This window comes from Rhipicephalus microplus, chromosome 1 (assembly GCF_043290135.1).
Source record: "Rhipicephalus microplus isolate Deutch F79 chromosome 1, USDA_Rmic, whole genome shotgun sequence".
NCBI lineage: Eukaryota > Metazoa > Arthropoda > Arachnida > Ixodida > Ixodidae > Rhipicephalus > Rhipicephalus microplus.
In genome coordinates, this window is record NC_134700.1 from 249,390,516 (window position 1) to 249,413,479 (window position 22,964).

At 44.8% G+C, this 22,964-nt stretch overlaps 1 protein-coding gene across 5 annotated transcripts in view; it reads right to left on the bottom strand.

Annotated features, from left to right (window-relative positions):
* The window catches only part of LOC119185973 (mediator of RNA polymerase II transcription subunit 12-like protein), a 105,376-nt gene that overhangs the window by 13,938 nt on the left and 68,474 nt on the right, over positions 1-22,964 (bottom strand). For 3 of the 5 annotated variants that reach the window (XM_075892918.1, XM_075892907.1, XM_075892930.1), the window contains exons 33-39: positions 19,451-19,571; positions 15,363-15,524; positions 8,865-9,260; positions 7,695-7,820; positions 6,645-6,798; positions 3,595-3,881; positions 1,014-1,104 (exon numbers count right to left, since the gene is read on the bottom strand). In XM_075892918.1, coding sequence (XP_075749033.1) covers positions 1,014-1,104; positions 3,595-3,881; positions 6,645-6,798; positions 7,695-7,820; positions 8,865-9,260; positions 15,363-15,524; positions 19,451-19,571 — 1,337 coding nt within the window. The remainder of the gene's footprint in view (positions 1-1,013; positions 1,105-3,594; positions 3,882-6,644; positions 6,799-7,694; positions 7,821-8,864; positions 9,261-15,362; positions 15,525-19,450; positions 19,572-22,964) is intronic. The other 2 variants (XM_075892922.1, XM_075892912.1) reach the window with 1 other exon arrangement.

The following is a 22,964-nucleotide window of genomic DNA, read 5'->3' on the forward strand; positions in this document are numbered from 1 at the left end:
TGCCATACCTCCAGCAAGTGTTTCCCAACCAAACACAACCTCCATGCCTGTTCTCACAGACTGACAATAGATGGCCAGCACAAGAATAAAACTTTCTCATAATGATTAGTCTACCGAGGGCCAAGAGAAAACTACCAGATTCATACTCAATGCAAGTGCCCGATCACCAATAATTACCCCGTGACCACATGAAAGAGAACAACAAGCAGAAGCCTACCATAAAGTAAACAAGAGCCAGGCAAGAACATATGCCCACACAAATATCTATAAAATAGAGAGGTGAGAAACCAAAAGACCCAGCTTTTGTTAGTCGTAACTACAAGAAGGCAACAGATCATGAAACCTTTGCTAAAGGTTTCATCACCTGTTTGCTTCATGCAGAGCTATGACGCACACATACTTTAAAGGTGCAAACAGAAACTGCATGTTAAATAAGGTCGTGCATCTATTGTACAGTTGAGGATATTATCTGAAACTACATGTAACTAAAGCATAAAAAATAGAGTTGAACCCCTTTATAACAGAGATGCATCAGATAGAAATTCTTGTTATTGATATTAGGTGCCTATTATAAGCAGAGTACCACGTTTCCATTTTTTTTATCAATCCCTATTTCTATGTAGGCCCACTGGTGTATCTTATACCTATTCATCTCTTACATCAGCCTATTACAATAGGCTTCTAGTGCAATGAAATTCAACATTGCACAAACTACGCAACAGGCGTTATTATGTTTCATCACACAACGAGAAATGCAAATCCAATCAGCAGAGTTGAAATGTCGATGCGACTCCACTGTGTCGAAACCCTCCTGCAAAACGTCGCAGATATTGGCTTCAGCTACACTTCTCATTCAAGGACTGCTGATCATCTCAATTGGTCCGACTGCCTTTACAGCTTCATTCGGTCAATGTTTGTGCAGCCAGGGAGCAGTGCTTATGTCAAATGAAGTCACAACACAGACCCAGGATGTGCAAAGAGTGCCTGAATTAAAACAAGTAAGCAAGACGCACCTGGTGGAGGCAGGTGGTGCATGCCAGCTGCTTGAGCCTGTGCTCCCTGCTGCATGCCGGGGTGGAACATGCCTTGCTGGCCCACTTGTTGCTGCACATATTGGTAACAACACAGTTTGCATGAGCAATTTTTTTTACACACTTTACATAACTCAACACACAGGTACTTATAACAATAAGTAATGCAACATCCTGTGAGAGGAGCAGAGTCACAGTGACACCTACGGCGTACCACTGAATTCTCACACATACTTTCTGGATATGAACATGCAAACAAAGGTGCAACAGACAGACACACTGAGTATATCCTTCAAAACAGGCACACTCAATGGCAAATGACAAAGTTCTCATTCACTTCATTTTCTACGACCAGCAAAATGTTTGAATTGAATGCAAAAAGTGATATGGGCACTTCAAATATGAAACAAAAGTTTGGAAATAATAGTAAGTTACATGCATCATCATGGAGCCTTAATCAAAAAGAAGCTTGCAGCACTGTTTTCTTTTATTTACTTTGATTCATTCATCTATACATATACTATAGACGATTTTCTGCAGCTGCTCTGTTCATTTAAAACTAGATGGCGCCACAACACCATGGCCGTCTCCCTATCATGGTTGTTCTGCCGTGGCCCTCTGCAGCACTGCCAACATCTGCGTCACGTTATCGGCTTGGAGTCCTCATAGTGTCTGCTTCAGGCAGACGCTATGGGGACGCCGACGAAGCAGACGGATGCACTGGAAAAGTCAACATGGCGACACCTATGGTTTCAGTTTCCTTCCGCCTCGATCTTATCACGTCGTCATCCTGTGCTATGTGGCTGTAAGTTCACAACATACACACTTATTTGCTTTATATTTACATCCTGAAGCTTCGAGAGCAAGGTATTCGTCGGTATTTTGCAGTGTTTTCAAGACTCATTCTCAAATTCTTGGAGACTAGGCTTAGCAAGCACGGCTAAATAAGCAGAGCTAACTTCCTCAATAAATACAGAACATAGCTGACGCTTTGTCCACAGTGTGAGACGACACAATGTGGCAGCTGATTTCACTATTCATTTATTGCTGCGGCAACAGTGGGCGAGTAGCAAGTGGGCGGTCGCGTGTGCATGGGTGCTGACATATTGGCTTGTAACCTCAGCTACGACCATAGCCGCTTCGCTGGCCCAATGCGTTGGCTGGGGTGACTGGCTGGGAGAAGGCCAGTTATGGTAACGTGATCAAATATGGTAGAGCCCGTGGACTGCTGCGGAAAATCGTCTATAACTATTATTTTGGTGCCAGTCATTGCATTGGAATGCATATATTTAAGAGTTGGCAAGTAAGGAAAAATAGAGACTATTATTTGATGTCATAAGAAGAAGAATTGAATTGAGTTTTATTTGCCAAAGAGATACATAATAGGCAAATATGTAATGTATCGCTGCCCAAATCTTTAACTATCGTGTGCAGTGGTGACTTTTCTGTCGGTCAGCGGCGCGCGACCCATCCGAGATCAACGTGCTCGCGGTTCGCGCGACACTGCAAATGGACAAACTGCGTTGAATTGCATTTTTTTTTCTACCCTGAATGTTTCACGGAGATGCAAAGACATATAAAGATTATGTGAATGTGGGAATAATTCCTGTTTCATAGAAGGCCGCCACGCACGCTGACAACTGCGCAAGCATCGTCAAAACGCTGTATGCCGATCTGAACTATGGAAACCCTGGAAACATCTGGCATGCAATGAAAAGAAAACGCTTGAAGAATGATGACTACACTCCTGGTGGCTTCTAGCTTCATTACTGCACTGATTTACACCATTACCTGTTGAATATACATGCTCACCGTGTCCCCTAAACTTCTTTTTTTGTTTTCTCAAAACAACATTTTTCATCAAGTCTGAGGCCAATGCCCATAGTATCTTTTGATTTAGTGATAGGATTTTGATAATTGTTGCAGCATTTGAAAGCTTATACATTGATGAGTGCAACAAGACCAACAGATTATGATAATTTCATTAAGAACAGTTATTTAATTAGTGATATAGTTAAGCAAAAGTTTATGATTTCTGACAAGTCTACTTGTTAAGGCCATAACTCTTGAATCAATGAAGCTAAAAATTAAATTATGGTTTCCTTGCACTGTTTGTTCTTCACAGAACACTGCCATATCGAATTTGCAGCAATCTTTTATGAGAAAACTGTCTAAACAGTTGGCAGTATGTAAGTTTATGGAACAGTCAATATTTTGAAGTCTGCAAGTTACAGCTCAAAACTAATTGCATATCTTTTTTCAGCTGTGAGAAATACATATCACAAAATTTTCAGCTTTAAATACTCAAAATTTAAAAAAATTTGAGACCAGTGTCTTCCCTTAATTTAGTCATATGGTGAGGACACACAGAAAAAACCGCCACTCATGCATGATAGTTAAAGATTTGTGTGACTGTACCCATGATTCCAATGCTGTTACAACTCCTATGAATGCAGCACTCATAAACATGAAGATGACATTTTTTTCTCAATGGCATCAGTTTGTTGCCTGTACCATCATGCCTGAACAAGTAATGCAAACAAAAACTAGTTAATCAACTCACAGGAGCCATGCCCTGGGGGCGCATCTGTTGCTGGCGCATCATCATTTGGTGACGCTGTTGCTGCTGCTTTTGCAGCATGTCCATGTTTGGTGGGGCATACGGCGGCGCACCGCCGCTTCCAGGTCCACCAACTGGACCCTGCATGGTGGCTTGAGGTGCCCCCTGAGGGCCCTGGGGAGCTCCTTGCGGTGGCCCGCCAAGAAACTGTGCTGAAGGGTGACGAGCTCGCAGCATGGAGCTGAGAGCAGCCTTGGACTGAGAAAGCTGGCGCTCAAAGCGGGGTCCTCCTGACAGAGCACCGAGAAAGAGGGTACAGGGTAGGGGAAGGGGAAGAAGGTAGCAGCCCAAGGACAAGAAAGGAGAAAGTAGGATGGAAGTAGTAGGAACAACAAAAAATGCAAATGCACCAGGAAGAAACGAAAATCCAGATAAGCAGAGGAACAAAAGGTTGTTGAGTATTGCGCAATGTGCAGTCGGAGGAATGAGGTGGAATGAACGCCACGAGTTTTTGACATCATACCAATTCAAGATGTCCAAGACAGATGGAACAGTGCAAAAATATTACCGGTAGCACAGAGAGAATTCACGCAGTGACAGGAACGTTTTGAAAGAGGGTGAAGGAATTGGACAAGCAACATCATTGATAGCATGGCCACAGCAGGCCCAGCACAGCATGTAGAAGGTGAAAGAAGAAAAAACCATTAGGGGAATGGTGAACAAGTTGATGGATATTTGGAAGTGGGCCGAATGGAATGGTGAGAAAGGTGTGTTGAGTCCGCAATAAAAATGCGACCAAGCCAAATGCGGTTCAGCAAAAGAGCAGGACATAGTGACAAGACAGACAAATGAAAAACAGAGATGACGCCAACAAAGCCAAGGTTGGCCATGGTAAGATAGTTTGCAACAAGTCAGAGATGTTACGATAACACATGAAATGAAATTCGCAAGTGCCAGGAACGAAGCAGCAGTAAAAAACAAACATGGACAGGCATGAAGCAGAGGGACAGGTTTTTGATGATGTGTCGGTGATAAAACAGACCGGAATAGCACAAAAAGGGGTGTGCCATAAGAAAGACACCAAAGACAGAAATCAAGAAGCATGGAAGGCCCAGAAAAGTCAAGAGAGGGCATTTGAGTTGAATGGCCATGCAGAAAATGCACAAAAAGAGAGAGAGAGAGAGAAGCAGACACATAACAGAATGAAAAGAAATGAGATAAAACGGAAATAGAAAAACAATAAAAATAAAGTGAAAGAGAAAAGAAAAGCAAGGGGCCACAAAAAAAGAAAAGAAAAGAAGCAGTTATTTAATATTATAGAATAACAAATCGTAATATACAAAATAAAATTTGGCATTTACATGAACAATATTTCCAGATATTATTCAGTGATTCAAATACAAATAGAAGTTATTGTTGTAAGCACAAGTTTGTAAGTGAAAAAATAATAAGAAATGAAAATGTTGAAAATCAGGCAATTTAAAAAAAAATAAAAAAGGACAGCCAGGATTGGGCGAGAGACCAAGGACGGGAGATAGGGTAAGGACAGTAGGGTGGGGAAGGACGGGTTTGGGGAAGGACGGGTTTGAGGGTTGAAGCGGGGCTATCATTAATACTTGACACGTGCATGTACACTGTTACAGTTAATCATTGCACCATGAAAATGAAAAAGAGGGGCATTAATACAATCAGCTATACTACGGGGTAATGCAGACTGCTGAGCATGCATTCAAGGACTAAATTAGCGACTCCTTCCAAGCTGTTCTATAAAATAAATTACTTTTGAACATTGTGAAAAAAAGCCAATCTACACTGCAAAGAAACGAGCACAATTAGGTAACTCCACAACGCATTGGCCTACAGATAAATGCTAGTGAATTCGTGGGGCTCTGTACACTACTGCTCGTAATTGTAACTGAATATTCCTAGTTAGAAAAGACACATCATTCTGCAATATTCAAATATGTATAATTTTATGCTGAGGCTGTAGAAATGACTTATGCAATGCACAGCAAAGCAGCTAAAACATCAACATGACAAGCTCAGCAGGAGCCAGCGATGTAGAACAGGCCTTACACAGTGGTTCTACTTCAAAGGCACACTCGTTCACTGCAGTACACCGCCACATTAAATTCCCTGGGATGTTCCAAGTCATGACTGCACTCCCATGGTCTTTCACAGCATCTTTGATTATTGCCCCGCCTACTTCAACGTGAGCACTGCTGCAACTCACAGATGTGGCTACTAGTGGCACTGACCAACACTCCCACGTTTAAATGCACATCAATACGTTGCTGCTGCCGCAATACCAAACGTTGCAGCCGAATTATCGTATTTTCTGGGAACATATTTACCGAAACGTATTAACACATAGCGCTATGGAAGCATTTACGGTTTACGCAATTTCGAGCAAAATCGTTTTAAGCAGGAACCTATCAACGAGGTTATACAGTACCGGTGCAAGCTGTAACAGTGGAAATAATCGGCTACTTATCCAAGCCTCTATGCGGTAAAATATATGCAGATATGAAGTATATGCACGCATGTGCACTAAATATTTTTCTGAACTTCGCAAGTCTTGGCAACTTGGCAAAGAAATGAAGACGCAAAATCAAGATAACTAAGATTTGTGTGCTTTTCTTCCCCCTGAGCTTAGACTACGCATGTTCCTATGCGACTCCTAATAACTTGCATAAACTGAAACATTAATAAAGGTCTGCTGCATTAAATAAAAAAATAATGTGCATTTATAATGTTGAATAAATAATGTTTAGGGTGGGGGGAGGGCATGTGCTATGATATAACTGTAAGGCATATGTTCCTTAATAGTAAACCTTGACAACAATACTACAACTGAGGCCAAGGAAGATGGGTGTACAGTATGGTACAGTCTAATCGCATTCTACCCAAGACTTATAGTTCGAGAGTAAGTGGCACACTGTCTCACATACGTCTCGTGCCTGCAACATTGCATTTGTCCCCCATAGAGGGTGTGAGAATCAGGCTGAGCCCCTCCTGGGGCGACAGTGCAGTTTGAGCAATGAAAGGCGCACCTGGGGGCAAGGGCTGCTGGGGTGCGTAGTATGATGGCTGCTGCATGGGTGGTGGCTGCTGTCCGTACCACTGCTGTGGAGGCGGAGGTGGTCCCTGGGGGTACATGGGCTGTTGCTCAGGGGGGTAGGCCAAGGAGCCACGGACCGGCGGGGCCTGCAAACAACAGGGCAGCACACAGCACCGTGGATGAAACTGAATAAGGGACGCTATAGAGAAGCACTAAATCAGTCTAGATTTCACAGAAAGCAATTATGTATTTGACTTCATCATAAAAACAAAAACTGCCAGTGAAGACAAGATAAAATTTATAATATTAGATTTCGTCAATTTCGCACTTTTTCAAGGCATCGCAAACGCATCAAATATTTAACAACACTTGTCCCACCAACATTGTCTTTAACAAGTAGGTAATTCATCAGTAACTGAACAAAACTTGTGATCAGTGCAGAGAAAGTTGCATTCTTTAAAAAAAATTTTCTCCCAATTTATGTTCTTACCCCATCCACGAAAACATCACAGCAACCATAAACCAAGCAAAACTTTCCTGGCGCAAAGCTATATAAACAGTCATCACAAAAGCTAAGTCAGTCACGATTGCTAAAAAACCCAAAATAATGAAGCTCAATGTCTGGTGCACCAACTCATTAATTTTTTAAGAATGCAAATTACTTGTATTAATTTCACTCGCCCACTCTATGAAAGGCTGGCAAAAACTGGGGTTATATAAAAAACTGGCAGCACCAGATGACTAACTCGCCCAACAAGCAACACCCTTGTACCAGATGACAAGACTTGCAGGTCGATGCGCACATATATTTTTGAGAAAGATTTCCTGGTTTTGTGTCTTTGCCTTGTCTGGGGCCACATGTGCAGTTAACCGCAAAAGTACACCATAAGATCTAAAAGGCTATTGTAGGCAATGAGTGGCTAGTACTTTATTTCTTGCAGTTGGGTGCACAATGCAGATAAAGTGAAGCCTGCAAATTTTTCACACAGTAGCAGCAGTGAATTGGTCACACAGCTAAAAAGAGGGAGGGTATGGAACAGACCTGCCCTGCAAGACCTTTGGCCTTGCGAGGCCGCCTCTGGGCCTTGGGCTTCTTGGCACCTCCACGCGGTGAGGGTGCGCTGTGTATCTCGTGCAATGCTCGCTTGGACTCTTCCAGCAACTGCATCTGGTGAGAGGACAAAAACTCGAGGTGAGAAACAGAGTACAGCCAAGTGATGCTTATTGATCTGGCAGAATTTAACCACAATTGAAACACGATCTCAAATTGAATGTGACCATAATATTTGTGTCTATACAAAGAATAAAAAATTGAAGCACACCACCCGCCCTTCTGAAGGATGAAACCAGCAAACTCGTACCTCAGCACAATAATGATTTACTTATTTATGCCCGTAATCCTCATACCAGAACGTTGGCCATCTATTAGGATTTCAGGTCACTTTCCCATAGTCCAAAGCTCGTTTGATATTATGCATTTATCAAATGAATCTATGACCATCGTGATCGGGAAACTGACCCATGCGCACACTAATTGAACCGCGCAGCAGGCAGCACTTGCGCTCAAATTTATTTGGCGTGCTTGCATACTGTATCACTGGTCTCGTTGCCTCTCACCAGTATCAAGCATTACCGCATCTCGTGTTTGACACTTAAGCTACCTTCAAAATTTAGAAGGCTGTACATGCTTGGCATTAAATGGAAGCCCCGTTTCAGTTTGTAACGACGAGACCCCTTTCTGTATACACCTATGTTGTATTTGACCTTTCGTTTGTCGTGAATGAAATTACTCAGATTTTGATTAGATGTTTACAAACCTCAGAATGTAATAAAATGCACGTTTCCTAGCATTTTGTACTACACCCTGTAAAACTGTACAAAACCATGTTGTTGGCAAATACTAGTAGAGGCTATAAATAATACCAGACCAGATGCCCAGATTACGAAAAGATATTGCACTTTTTTTTTACATTGCATGGTCCATAAACATTTCAAGCTAAGTGTAGTCAAAACTTAATTTGAGGCCTTTCAAGTTCACAATACGTATCAGGTGATTGAGCAATGTCCAAATCATACATGCTACAGTGTCACAACCAAAATACTCAATGCTTACTCAATTTATTTAAATTATGAAAACACCCAATGCAATAAATATACTGGCGGAAGTAAGGCAAGTGCTTCGTATGAACAAGTGCTTTGTAGTTCACTGTACCTGCAGATGCTTGTCAGGGGGCTGGCCCATGTGAGGTGGAGCCAGGTGAGGCACAAGGTGGTGGGGAGGGGCCAGGTGTGGGGGCGGGGCCAAGTGTGGGGGAGGACCTAAGTGAGGCCCACCCACTCCCACATTTGGTGGCACTGCCGGGAGGACCGCAGGTGGCTCCAAAAGCTCCTCGGGAGGTAGGGGTGGCGGTTCCAGGAAATAAGAAGCTGGCTTGGCAAGGGCGGAATGTGTGTGCCACAGAAGACTGTTCCGGGGCATCTCCTCCAGACGAGGCTTGCGCTCCATGCGTACTGCCCCGAACCACGCCCACAAAAGTGGTGCTGGGTTTCGCTGACCTTCGAGCAAGTCCCAAGGACTAACAAACTGTTTTTCAGCTACTTGAAGACCCTGAATGCAACAGGCAGGAAAAAAGACTTACCAAATTTGCACAATCGTAGGTGTTATCTTGAATTACCATTTGAAAATTTGAAGTGGTTGGGGGGGGGGGGGGGGGTCAACTTGGAATCGAGGGTAAAAGTGCATGTACTACGTACCAGTAATGACAAGACAAATGAGAAATCAGGGGGGCTAAGGTATGATTACAACATTTCATTTGCTTTCCAGCTCTAACCATAGCATATAGTTTTTGTACTTGTTGCAAAAGATTTTTTTTTTTCTTTTTACTTGTGGGAGTTCCCAGGTGCAAGTGTCGATCACTTATGGAACAGCCGCTGTTTTTATCAGGAGCGGTACTTTGTTTGTAGGTTACCAGTGCTTCAAAGGAAGAGCCCCTCTTTCTGGCTCTTTAGCACATTTGTTTTGACAGCAACGAGAAACCTTCGTGCTTGCTACTTATGCTTCATCGTCACGGGTGCTCCTGCCCAAGGAACTTTCAGCACTGAATCACAGCCACATTCAAAAGGGCTGCTATTCTCCATGCTGGAAAACCTAATAATGCATAGCGGTAGGCAAGTTCGGAGTTTCAAATAGGTGGTACGGCAGTAACAACTGCAACATGACAAAATATTTACATGAGACGCCAAGGACCAAAGCTTTCGTGCACTGAAGTCTGGACTACTTCTGAAGTTTGTTGCGCATGTGACTGAACTACGTGATTTGACATTGCTAAAGGGCAAATGAAATGGTCATGCAAAAAGCTCGTATTTTCACTTCTGAAACAGAAATACCAAAGATGCACTTCAAAGCCACCAGTGCCCGGGCACCAAATTTCTTGAAAAGGGCTAGCTTGATGACAACTTTAGTGAGGACTAGTCGTCAGTCCAGGGACTGTGTCAATAGATTTTTGTTACAGAATGTGCTTTGCTGTCTGGTGTTCCTTCTTTATTATTATTATTATTATTATTATTATTATTATTATTATTATTATTATTATTATTATTATTCATAGTGTAGTGGAGGTAAATTTGCCATGTAAATATGGTGGGTAGCAAAACCTAGCTAGACGCAGCAAAGATTCACGCCAAACACCAATGGTACAGGCGTCTTATCTTCAAATTTTAAAGGAGCACTGACACAAAAATTTCGCCCTTTTTTTTTTTTTTCAATAGGTAGCTCATGACGAACTTATCACGGCTGGAAACCTCGTTTGCGTGGAGGCGTGACAGTAATTTATTCAGTGACATTTTTAGCGGGCACAGCGTCAGTTTTGGTGCAGCGTGCACTTATCATTTGATTTTAGTTGGCTTGTGCGAATAGTGAATTTTAGGTTCGAAGCGAATAGTTATTTCGGTCAAATCATTTCGAATCGAATTCGAATAGTGTATATGGTATATAAAGGAAAATGAGCATATTTATCATGACCTAACTAACCTACACATTTTTTTTTTTCATTCAAAAAATGCCTATATGCAATTGCCCTTTTTTTTTTCATTCAAAGGAAATCAAAAGAACGTTGAGTAGCAGCACGATCTGATTTTCGGTGTGATGAGAGTGATAACGTGTAAAATACTGTTATGAGACAGTGTCCCACAAAAGCGGTTAGATAGGCGCGGAGAAAGACGACGTGATTTTGGTGTAGGGCACAGTTCTTGTTCGCGATCTTGGCTTGCGTGTTGGCACTGTGTAAATATATCTTCAAACGCCTAGTTTCGCGTGTACCTTCACGTAACATTTTGGTGGAAGGTGCTGGGTTACAACGCACGACTGAGTAATGCAGCGGACCCCTAGTCGCTGCTTCCGGCATGTCTACCGGCAGCGACGCTTCGTCAACTGCCGCGCCCTTTGCATCAACGGCGCCAACCTCCCGTTTTTCTCGTGGCCGCCCCACCTCGCGATCCCGGCAACTTTTCGGGAATGGAAGGCGAGGACGTGGATGAGTGGCTAAACTCTACGAGCTCGTCAGCGAAAACCACAGGTGGGACCCAACCTTGATGCTGGCAAACATCATCTTTTATTTGCAAGGAACAGCCAAGGCATGGTTTAATAACAACACGGACGCGATCACAAGCTGGGACATATGCAAGACCAAGTTACGCGAGTTGTTTGGTCAATCTGCCGGCTGCAAGCAGGCCACTAGGAAAGAACTTGGCACATGTGTTCAGACGTCCACAGAGTCTTACCTGACGTATATACAAGATGTGCTGACGCTTTGCCGTAAAATTGTCCGAACCATGGCTGAAGCAGACGTAGCGCACGTGCTCAAGGGCATCGCAGACGATGCATTTAATTTCCTTGTGTGCAAAGGCTGTTCCACCGTGCAAAATGTTATTTTGGAGTGCCAACGCTTTCAAGAGGCTAAAAGCCGTCGCATTGCCTACCACGTTACGTGCCTTCCCAACACTGCTGCGACATCAACTTGCGAGGATCTTCGTATAACGACCCAGCCCAATTCACACTCCTCTGACATCACGAGAATCATACGCCGTGAAATCGAGGTCATATATCACCCACACCCTTGAGTAACGGTAGGGTCCCGTTACTCGGGACCCTACCGCGTATTGCACCAGGTGACAGATGTGACCTACGAGATAGCCCCGCTGGAGTCTTCCTCCTCCTCCCCTTCACTGTCTACAAACATTATTCATGCATCTCACCATAAGCTTTACCACTCGGCAACATCATAGAAGGCACCGAGACGGTGCTTCAGCACCCGGGGGTTATGTTATGAGACAATGTCCCACAAAAGCGGTTAGATAGGCACGGAGAAAGATGACGTGATTTTGGTGTAGGGCACAGCTCTTGCTCTCCATCTTGGCTTGCGCGTTGGCGCTGTGTAAATATATCTTCAAACGCCTAGTTTCACGTGTACCTTCATGTAACAATACGTAACATTTTAAAATTTATTAGACTTAGAGCATACAAGCAGTCATAACAAGCTTTTAAGCTTAAAAATGGTTAATCAATTTGAGAATATGTTCATTTAAAGAGGCCCTGCAACATTTTTTCAAGTAGTCATGGAATGGATTCACTAAAGTTATTGCCTCACGAATTCACGGCTGCAAACATTTTTAGAATCCGTCCAGTATGAGCATAGTTGCTAAAATTTATCCCACGCTGCAATTGCATTCTCTCTTTTCGTTCCAGCAAAAGCATTGCAAGCTAAGCAGGGAGGAATGGCATGGGAAAGAAAATACGTCGCGCACGCTTTGCAACTCTTGAGCATTTTCTTTGTGTTTCTTTTTGTGTGTGCGGGATCGTGCACGTACACATGTATAAGAGACAGCCTCTAGAGGTGACCCCACTAATGACCAAGCGCGCCATGCTCAAATCAGCCAATGGCTGATACAACGGCTGTGACGAGCTATTTTTGAGCTTGTGGTGTCAAGAGAGCAGTTTTTAGCTAACTTTGAGAATTTATTGTAAATCATAGGCCATGTGCTGCGCTATAATATTTGGCTCGCGTGTTCTCAGTAGCCTCGACCACTGTTCGGCCGCGTTTTCTGACCATACTCAAAAAGTGTTGCAGGGCCCCTTTAAATTTGAAGTAAATCTTCGCGGCAAAGCAAATTTCCCCTGGACACGTGCTTTCACGGCTTAGCACGTTTACACTGCAGTGAAACCATCTTTACAATTGGTTACATGCGGATTAATATACACCTATACGTTCATTGGGAATACTTCAAAATTTTCAATAATTTAAATTTGAATCAAAGTCAATTCTAATGCTCTACTATTCATTTGAATATTCAAAGCATTCGAATATTCGCACAAGCCCACTTTTTATATACGTTCTAGGCAATATATTTGCCCTTGATATCTCATAGATGTTCTGTATGTCTCTACATAAATCTTGCTCATTATCTCATCTCACCTCCGAAATTGTGTCAGCACTCCTTTACTGTGCAATTAAATCTTCATAGCTATAAGCTACAACGCATTTAAACAAAACCTGTACTCTGCATTCCATGAGATAAACATCACATGCAAACGCTCACACATTGTGAAGTTACAGCTTACAACAAAATAATATCATTACTGTAGCACGCAACAAGCCATGCTTAAAGAGTCTCATTGCATCATCATCCTACCTGTGCACAAAATGTCTACAGGTATTAAGTGCTTTAAACACAGACATAGCAGTCCCATACTCTAAGGAAGCTTTTGTTATATGATTACAATAGAAGCTTTATAAACAAATACCAAGGACCTTCTATTTATTTTTATTATTCAATCTGTATAGACATAACATATGATTTCAAGCAATTGTTTAGAGGCCTATGATAAATGAATGCACTAGCACACCATTTCTGCCAGCAACAGCAACCTCAGGTTTTCTCATGCTTCACACGATGAAATAACATCATTGCTGCTCATACACACACCTTAACCATGATAGTACTAATCTGTCTTTGATAAACATTACCAGATACAAAGACACTTAGCAATAAAGACATACTGGCTATTTCTGAAAGCCATCACCACCATATTCTTTCATACATTAAAAGGCCCTTCAAAATTTTGCCCACATTTCAGCTCCCCCTGTCTAAACACAACCTCCACATTACATGAATAGACACACCGTCCTAGATCTCATCTAAGAGTTAGTCCTAGTACACCAAAAGATGCAGAGAAATTAGCTTACTCACTGAGACACAGATGCCAATCAGCACTACTGAGTGGCCCATTTTGTATCGTTCAAGAACTGTTCCCTCTGAGCACAGAGAACAGCCTCAATTTAGACTGAGGGATGCGCAACAGCTGACATGTATCCTTGCCGTACCTCCTCCCTGCATTCTATTGCCACGTTTCCTTCACCAGCAAAGCCCATGTACCGTAAAATCCGGAATACATGTCAATTTTTTTTTAACGCAATAAAAAGTTGACCCTTGTCTTATATACCAGCCACTAGCAGAAAAATATGTGGAAATCTCGCAACAATGGGCAGCTGAAGTTGAATGCCTCCATTGCCATCATGAGCATCGGCAGCTCATGCTGCTGATGCGTTGGGCAAGGCTAGGCAAGGCCTACAGTGTTCTAGCAATGCTATTTTGCCTCGCTTATCTGCTTTCAGTCTGCTGTTCTTATTCTATTTCCATCAGAAATGAGTGGTAGTCGACGGCAGTTTACAACAGACTTCAAGAAAAAAAGTTATCGAGTACGCCAAAGTGCATGGCAACCTGGCGGCAGAAAGGGAATTCGGTGCGTCGGAGAAAAGCGTCCGATACTGGAGGAGCCAAAAGCAGCGCATCACATCCTGCAGTAACAAAAAAAAACGTTTCGTGGACGGAGCGCAGTGCACCCCTAACTAGAAACGTTATTCGTAAAATTCCCCCAGGAGCTGCGTGCAAGGTCGCTACCCCAAACAGCGGAGTGCATCCGCGTAAAAGCTCTCGAGATAGCGCGCGACTCTGGCCTCACGAGGATGCAATTGAAGGGATCGCCATCGCGGGTGCACCAATTTACGAAGCGGAAGGGCTTTGCGCTGAGGCGGCCTACTTCCATTCTTCTGCAAATGCTGCATCAGTTACCCATTGGATGGAATGGAGGACAATGCACTCTGGGGCGTTGCTTGTGAAAAACAGTTGTCAGGCTTAAGTTCGAAAAAAGTCTGAGTGACAGCACATTTTGGCCTTCTGGCATTTAGCTTTATGTACATAAGATTAGTGTCCAAATAAAAATAAATGCCACCACAGTGCAGCTGGTTGTGTCACGTATTTACCAAGGTAAGGGTGCACCCCGATACTATGAGATTTTTAAAAATTTCTTTATTCGGAGATTAAATGTTTTGGGAGTCGACCTATATTCCGGTTCGACCTACATTTCGGTTTTTACAGTACTTGCACAGGCCAACAACACAGTGACCCACCAAGGGCCACCAGAGCCACCCATCTGCCAAGATTACAGCAACTACCAAAACATCATCGTCTCTTACTAAACACACCGTGAACCAATTCCTCACAGTACTTCCTCCATCCTACTCCTTCTCCCCATTGCCTTCAGCAGCTCCTACTCATAGTTCAGCTAGACCACTCCACCGCAACACTTCTGCCACTTGGGTCTTGTAAACGCACACACATATGTTCAATATTACAAGGAGAGAACATTGCATACCTGCTTCTTGTCTATAGAGTCAAAACCAGCAATCTTGTTCCCCTTGGTATCAATCAGGCTGCCCATTGGTTCACAGGCGGTCACTTGACACTGCTGCTTAGTGAGGGGCAAAAGCTGGTGCACCATATTCATGGACTCCGAGCGCCTGTTTAACAAATCTTTCTGTAATGTAAGGTAAGCCAGCACTTTAATAAACCCATGCACCGATCAAATAAAATAGACAAGTGTGCCTTGTATTCCTAAACAGTGCTTGGGGAGACACTAATTTAAACTAAGATAATTAAAAGCGCCTCAACATGAACAATCGATTGATATGCAGGGTTTAACGTCCCAAAACCACCATATGATTATGAAATTTCGACCAACTGGGGTTATTTAACGTGCACCCAAATCTGAGCACACGGGCCTCAGCATGTTCGCTTCCATCGGAATGCAGCCGCCGCAGCCGGGATTCGATCCCGTGACCTGCGGGTCAGCAGCCAAGTAGCTTAGCCACTAGACCACCGCGGCGGGGCACAACATGCACAATCTTCCCTCGGGTAAAATCCACTGATCAGCTGGATTCCACTCCATACTCGCTCTCCTCTGCCAGACTGCACAGCCGAAGCACAGGCTTGCACTCCAGCTTTTTTGTGCACACAAGAGACACTTAAGAGACAAATGCATGTAAGAGGCACCAGTGTGCCTGAACGGAAAGAGAGGTTGATTAGAAAATGAGCACATCATGCCTTGTTTATAAGAAACCTCATGTAAGAGACAAGAACTGCTCCCGCCTGTGCATGTCTCTTACAAAGAGGTTCAAATGTATAGCAAATGTGCTATATGCACAACAGTTTACATGCAGCTGCATCTCCTGTATAGGGTAGATACCACCACCTCCATGGAGTGCTACCACAAGTGCACTTCCTAGCTGCATGCCATGGAAACTGCATGCTCCGACTGATCTTATGGGGTGGTGTACACTCGATCACATAATGATGCGACGCCTGCAATGAAGCTCAAGCTCCATCTCAGATGAAGAAAACATTGCCTGAACCTGAAGTAGTAGTCAGGGAGTTAGAAAGGAGGAACAAAACAAAATGGTCTAGGTCGCAGATGCCTGCCAATTTGATGGCGGGCCTTTGACACTGTGCCATTCCACCCTGTATAGCTACCAGCTCACTAAAAAAAACTGCTCGAGTTTTACAAGCCCAAATCGTGACATCATTACGAGGCCCACCATAGTAGGTGACTGCTGATTAATATCCACCACCTGAGGTTCTTCAATGTGCCCCTAAATCTGAGCACATAGGTATTCTTTGCATTTTGCCCCCATATAGATGCAGCGATTGTGGCAAAAAAAAAATCAAACCCACACTCTTAAGTTTAGCAGTGCGGCATTGTTATCCCAACACGTTGAGGTAGCTTCCAGAAGAATAGTGAACACAAAAGGAGAAAACGAAGTCAAGGAAAGAAAGGAAAGAGCATTGACGCTGTTTCCTTTCACCTCTTCTTCCCTGGTGGTTTGTGTGGCCTAATTTTCTTGTAACATGTTTTTCTGTAACATGATTTTTTGTAACATAACAAGTTTTAGTAAAGTCGAGTGATTCTATGAACACTTATATAAGTGTATGGGGGCCCCTGTAAACTGAAATTTAGGCTTGAGTCAAAATTAAATACGTGTTTTGAATTATTTAGATAAATATCACCACATTCATTTTTATTGAACATAAGCTTTAGTATTAGAAGTTCTCAAAGTTTTGCGATTGAACAATAAACATTTTCCATCTTAAGGTATGATTTCATGGTAATGCGGCCCACACTCCTGTAACTACAGTCGAGCCCACATATAACGGCCCCACTTAAAACGAACTTTCGCTTAAAACGAACAATATCCGTGTGACCGTGAAAATATACATTGGTTCAATGGCACAAAATCGCACTTACAACGAACGTCTCCGAGCGCCGCTGATCGGTTACAGCGAACGGAGTCAGCGGTCTGCCGACTTCTCGGGAAACCAATTTCGACCACCGATCTACATTCTTATTCTTACATTCTTATTGTTGAACATTCATTCATTCATTCAAACAAACATTCATACATTCTTATTGTTAAACGCCGACCCTGCCTCCGCGCCCCTCTAGTTGCCGCTCTCCCCGACCGCTTTTTGTTACGCACCCCTCCGTCCTTTGTCCCCCCGCTACTCTGAGCACCCCGCATCGCCAGACAAGGCCCGTGTTTTCACACTGCCACCAATCTTTCGAAGACGGGTCGGCCATCTACGCTTTTTTTGATCGCTGGTACTGTCGTTGGCGTCGCCGGCCTGGAGTGACCAGACCGTTTGCCAACATCGTCGGCCACGGACTGTATCCGATAGTCTGCGTCTCGTGCGCGCGCGTACGCTACCCCGCCGACTCTGATAATTTGCGATTCGTTTCGTGTTTAGAACTTGTTCTCGCTCACTTCGCACTCAACTCAACATGCCTTCCGCGCGCGTGCGGAAGCGCGAAAACGGCTGTTAATTTGCGTGGAACGAATCGCGAAATATCGAAGTTCGTGAGGCCACGCAAACCCGCCGGCGCAACAAAACGATTTTTTGACCACGGCCACCGATTCTTCGAACACCACCGAGCGCACCGATTCAGGCGGCCATGCACTCTTTCCAAGTTTTTCTACGTGCGAGTTTCGCGGACCTTTCAAACAAGCTACCCAACCTGCCTCCTTCCCATGTGTTTTGGTTTTCAAGGTCGCCCTCCCGCCGCACCCTCGCCTCTCTTTATCGCAACTCCTTGCCCTTCTCTCGCAAGTCTGCTCTCCTCTTTTGATCACAACCCCTTCGCCCGTCTTCACCGTTCCACGACGCCCGCCACGCTGGCTCAAATTAGTTTCGTTTTCTGACTGGAAATGGGCCCAGAGCTGTTCCACACATTCTGGCATGTGTGTCGCGTGTGCGCGTCTTGCTCGCTCTTGGTGTGCGTGTGTGGTCATGATAGCCAACGGGAGGACTAGCACGCTTTTTCCTGCCGCTCAACAAAACGTCGAAAGTGTGACCGCTTGGCTTAAGCGTTATCTGCGCGTTACGTGTCGTGTTGCGGAGCGCTTGGTCATAGCTGTTGACCACCTGGCAGTCAACTTGCCGCTTCGGGCGTCCCAGTCTTCAGCTGTGTAGATTAGATGGCGAATATTTCGTGGGCGGCGGTGACGGCTACATGCGCGCGAAACTGTTTTTGCGAGGCCGACTTCGTCGACGTCGGGCCCGATGCCAAGCCTGGAGCTTCCGAACAGGACCACTGCGGCGACGATTTGTGGCAGCGCGTCGTCGACTCCGACTTGGGAGAGCGGGTGGGACATCTGTTGTGATGGTTTAATTACGGCTGATGATGCCGACACTGTGGAACCGTGCCCGGATTTGGGCATAGTGAATGAAGTATGTGGCGAGAGCGATTTGGAGGAATCGGATTGCGAGAACGACGAAACTTTGGAGCCAGTGCCTCATGCAGCTTATGCCACGGGCCTCGGCGAATGAGCACCCTGCCGTTTTAGATGAACTCGAGACCGCCCTTATCGCTTCTCTTCTTCGAAACACGTGCATCACGGACTTTTTGAGGCAAAAAAAAGTGTGTTTTCACTCGCAAATTTTTTTAAAAGCTGTGTTTCATTTACTACGAACTTCGGGATACAGCGAACGGATGCCCCGTCACACTCAGGTTTGTTATAAGCGGGCTCGACTGTACACGCTTTGAGGCGGAATTCTTACCACTGTAGAGCACAAGTCAAAGTGGGCTTTGCATAGCACTTGCACAGTGATTTAAGATATCTGAAATTTTTTTTAGTGCAGGTTACATATAAACACTCTGGTAAATCTTAAAGTGAAGCACATTTTAACGTGTCTACTATTCCCTACCCCCAATTTTTAAAGTCTGAAAAAGTAAATTTGTTCATACCTGTTAAGGAATCAACGGTATGTCGTTGAACTTTAGTCATTGTGCATGGCTAAATTTTTCAGATAGATGCAAATAAACAAAGCACAGTGTGGTGCCACTGTATGGTAATCGTAAACATGACCAGGAATGCTGATGTCACAAGATAGATGTATGTCATCAGCTACCTTTATCTTCTTCACTAGGTTGAGATACTGCTTGCGAGTCTCTTCCCCGGACACACTGTCGGCATTCTGGGTTACGTGAATGAGTGCTGCCAACATGTCAAGGACCGTAGTGAACAGCTCACTGTGGAAAAGGCAAACAAAAAGGATGTTCTAATCATCAAAAAGTTAAACAGCAGAATAATTATAATAGCAGCAACAAGTACAGCAAGCGGTACTACACTCGTGAAGCATGCACTAAGACTATGCTGATAGAGGATTTCCCAGAAAATACTGGTACAAGCTCTTCAGAGGGATACTGAAAATAACTTTTGCCCCCAAGATGTTAAGCCCAAATGAAACCTTGAGAGCCGGATTTGTTAACACAACCTTGTTTTCCTGCGAAGCTAACAGACAATAACAAATTTAATGCGTTTTTTACAAACTAGAGCAAAACCTTGTTAACTCGAAGCCACTGGGGCCGCGAGAAAGCTTCGAATTAAGCAGGTTTTTGAATTAACAGAACATACAAAAAGTGGGATGCAAGGAACTTAGAACTGTTCAAAGTAATCAGTGCTAATCGTTCACTGTGCCGGCTAGCTTGCGGCTCCAAGGGTCATGTTTTGCAGAAATACCTGGTCTTAATTTGGTGGAAAACACGGGGGAACGATGGACCTCGCTGCTGCCACCGCAAAAAAAAAAAAAAAGAAACAAACGCTGTCGTGATGAACTGAAAAATGCACCTGCGGAAAACAAGACATCTTCATCGCCACACAGTAGTGACACACGGGCAGCATGTCACCTGCACCTCGCTGCATCAACAGATCATTATGCGACCATTCCCACATTTTTTCTGGTATAATTAGGAATTTAATAATGGCCAACATGACGAAACTCGCAATGTGTTTTGGCTGCAAAAAAGTTTTCTTTGAAACTTTCGAACTTAATTTTCGTATTAGGTGTTGCTGGCAAGAACTTTGCCAGCAGTGCAAAGGCGTGAATTGCTGGAGCAACCAGCAATCGAAGGTTCGCATACATTGCGAATTCTGCCAAACTGTGCTTTATTAAGGGGAGACGCGGGTCGAAAAGTTGCGGTTTTCCGGAAAATTTTCGCTTTTTTTTTCCGGCTGTATTGGCATCCTTGGACTATAATCTATTACTTCTGAAAATATCAAGCTGAAATTCGCACGAGAAATTATCAAAAAATGCTTCCAAGTGGGCAGCGGTGACGCGAGAAATGCGCGAAAGTCGCGAGAAACGGCGAAGTTCGCGTCGTCCTGTCGCGAAAACGACGCGTTGGCCGCCATTTGCAATCGTGCACGCATGCTGCGAAGGCCGTATCCTTCATAATCCACTAGTAGCCAGTCTCGTGCCTTCACGCAGAATAAACAAAAAACGAGAAAAACAACGCGTACGTCACGCGTTTTGAATATCGCGGCACACAGCGCGAGGCCGCCATTGGACGGCGGTGCGCTCCACGCTCCTCCCCCTCCTATCTCTCCGGCAAAAGAGCGAAGCCTCGGACGTCGCGATCGAGTTTTCCTGCGTTTCTCTGCATTTTTGCGTCATGGCAAGCCCGAAGAAGTGCAGTTCAGATAATCGAAAGTTCAGAACTCGCCACAAGTATCGAGGGAAACGGCGTCGGACGCTTCGCAAAGCGACAGCGAACGACGATGTCGCCCCCGACCAACGCCCCGACGCTCCGACTTCGGATAGGCCTAACACCATCACCGAACCCTGCGACAGTGGTTGTGAAATAGCCGCTGACGTGGAATTCGTCAGTGCATCCCAAAGGAAGATTGGATTCTTCGAGAGTGAACGTAGACCGGTAGATGCTGCTACTGCGAACATGCTGCTTTGCGAAATCGATGCGCTGACGGCACTTGTGGCGGGTGCGCAATGCCCAACCTGCCGCGAACGGAAGCTCGGCGTGCGAGAGGCAGCTGGAAAGCGCAAAGGACTTTCGGCATTCCTCGAACTGTGCTGTCAAAATTCTGATTGCCCTGAATCTGCACTTTCGTTCACGCACACGTCGAGACGTACTGCTTCGGCCGGGGACCAAGGAACGAGCGCTTGTTTTGACAGCGGCAGCTCGCGTGACAGCTTTGCTGTAAACGTGAAGGCAGTTCTGGCAGCACGCGCTATAGGCGCAGGCCACGACCAACTTTCACGATTTTGTGCGATTCTCAGTCTTCCGAGCCCGATGCATCACAAGACATTCAACGGCATTTGCAAGAAGCTCCATGGTGCGGCGATGACGGCAGTGAGCAAAAACTTGCACCAGGCACGAAACATCACGAAGGACGCAGTCGGCGGCAGAGATGTGCCAGTCATGTTTGATGGCACCTGGCAGAAAAGAGGTCATAAAAGCCACAATGGAGTGGGCACAGTCGTGTCCCTGGACACGGGGCTCTGCCTCGATTTTGAAGTTCTTTCGAACTACTGCCATGCTTGCAGTATACACAGGGACCTTGGGGAGGATGAAGAGATATGGCGAGCTTTTCATCTTCCAGTTTGCCAAAAAAACACTGACTGCTCATCCCATGCAATGGAACCTGCGGCAGCTGTCAATATATGGCAGAGGACCTTGTCTTATGAAACTCCACTGCGATTCACCAGCTTCCTAAGTGATGGTGACAGCAAGGCCTACACTGCAGTCTGCGAGGCAAATGTATACTGTGACACCCCCATTGACAAAGAAGAGTGCACGAACCACGTTGCAAAGCGCTTGGGAACTGCCCTACGGAAATTGGCAACGCCACTGCCACGAGGCGAAAAACTGAAAGATGCGACAATAATAAAACTACAAACATATTACAAGATCGCCATCACGAGCAACAAGGACAGTGTCCGAAATATGTACACTGCCATATGGGCATCGTATTTTCATTGCTACTCCAGTGATGGTGCCAGTAGCCACAACTTTTGCCCCGCGGGACCAAATTCGTGGTGCAAGCACAAGCGTGCGGAAGCACTGGGGGAGCCTGCACCACGCCACACCCCACTGTTGACGAAGGCTCAAGGATTGGCAATTATGCCTATCTACAAGCACCTTACAGAGGAGAAACTCCTTATTCGGTGCCTTCATGGCAAGACACAGAATGCAGCCGAATCGCTGAACAGCAAGATATGGCTGCTATGTCCAAAAACAAAGTTCGCCTCCAGAACAACTGTGGAGACAGCCACCGCTCTTGCTGTACTCTGGTACAACAAAGGCCACAGGGGCTTTGAAGAAGTGCTCGAAGGCATTGGAATTCTCCCCTCACAAGATCTGGCCACACATGGTGACCACTGTGACGTCATGCGCATCAGGAAGATGAACCTGAAGCAAACTGCAGAAGCGAGGGCACACCGTCGCAACACAGCGAAGAGAGCTCGTGTTGAGGACACTGACCGCAAGAGCCGTGAAGGACCAAGCTATGGTGCAGGGGACTTCTAGACACTTGCAGTGCATTCAAGGCAAGGTACTTTTCATTGTGCCCCAATTTGATGCAAAAAGAATGATTTCCTAATAAATGCCAACTTTGCAAACTTTCAA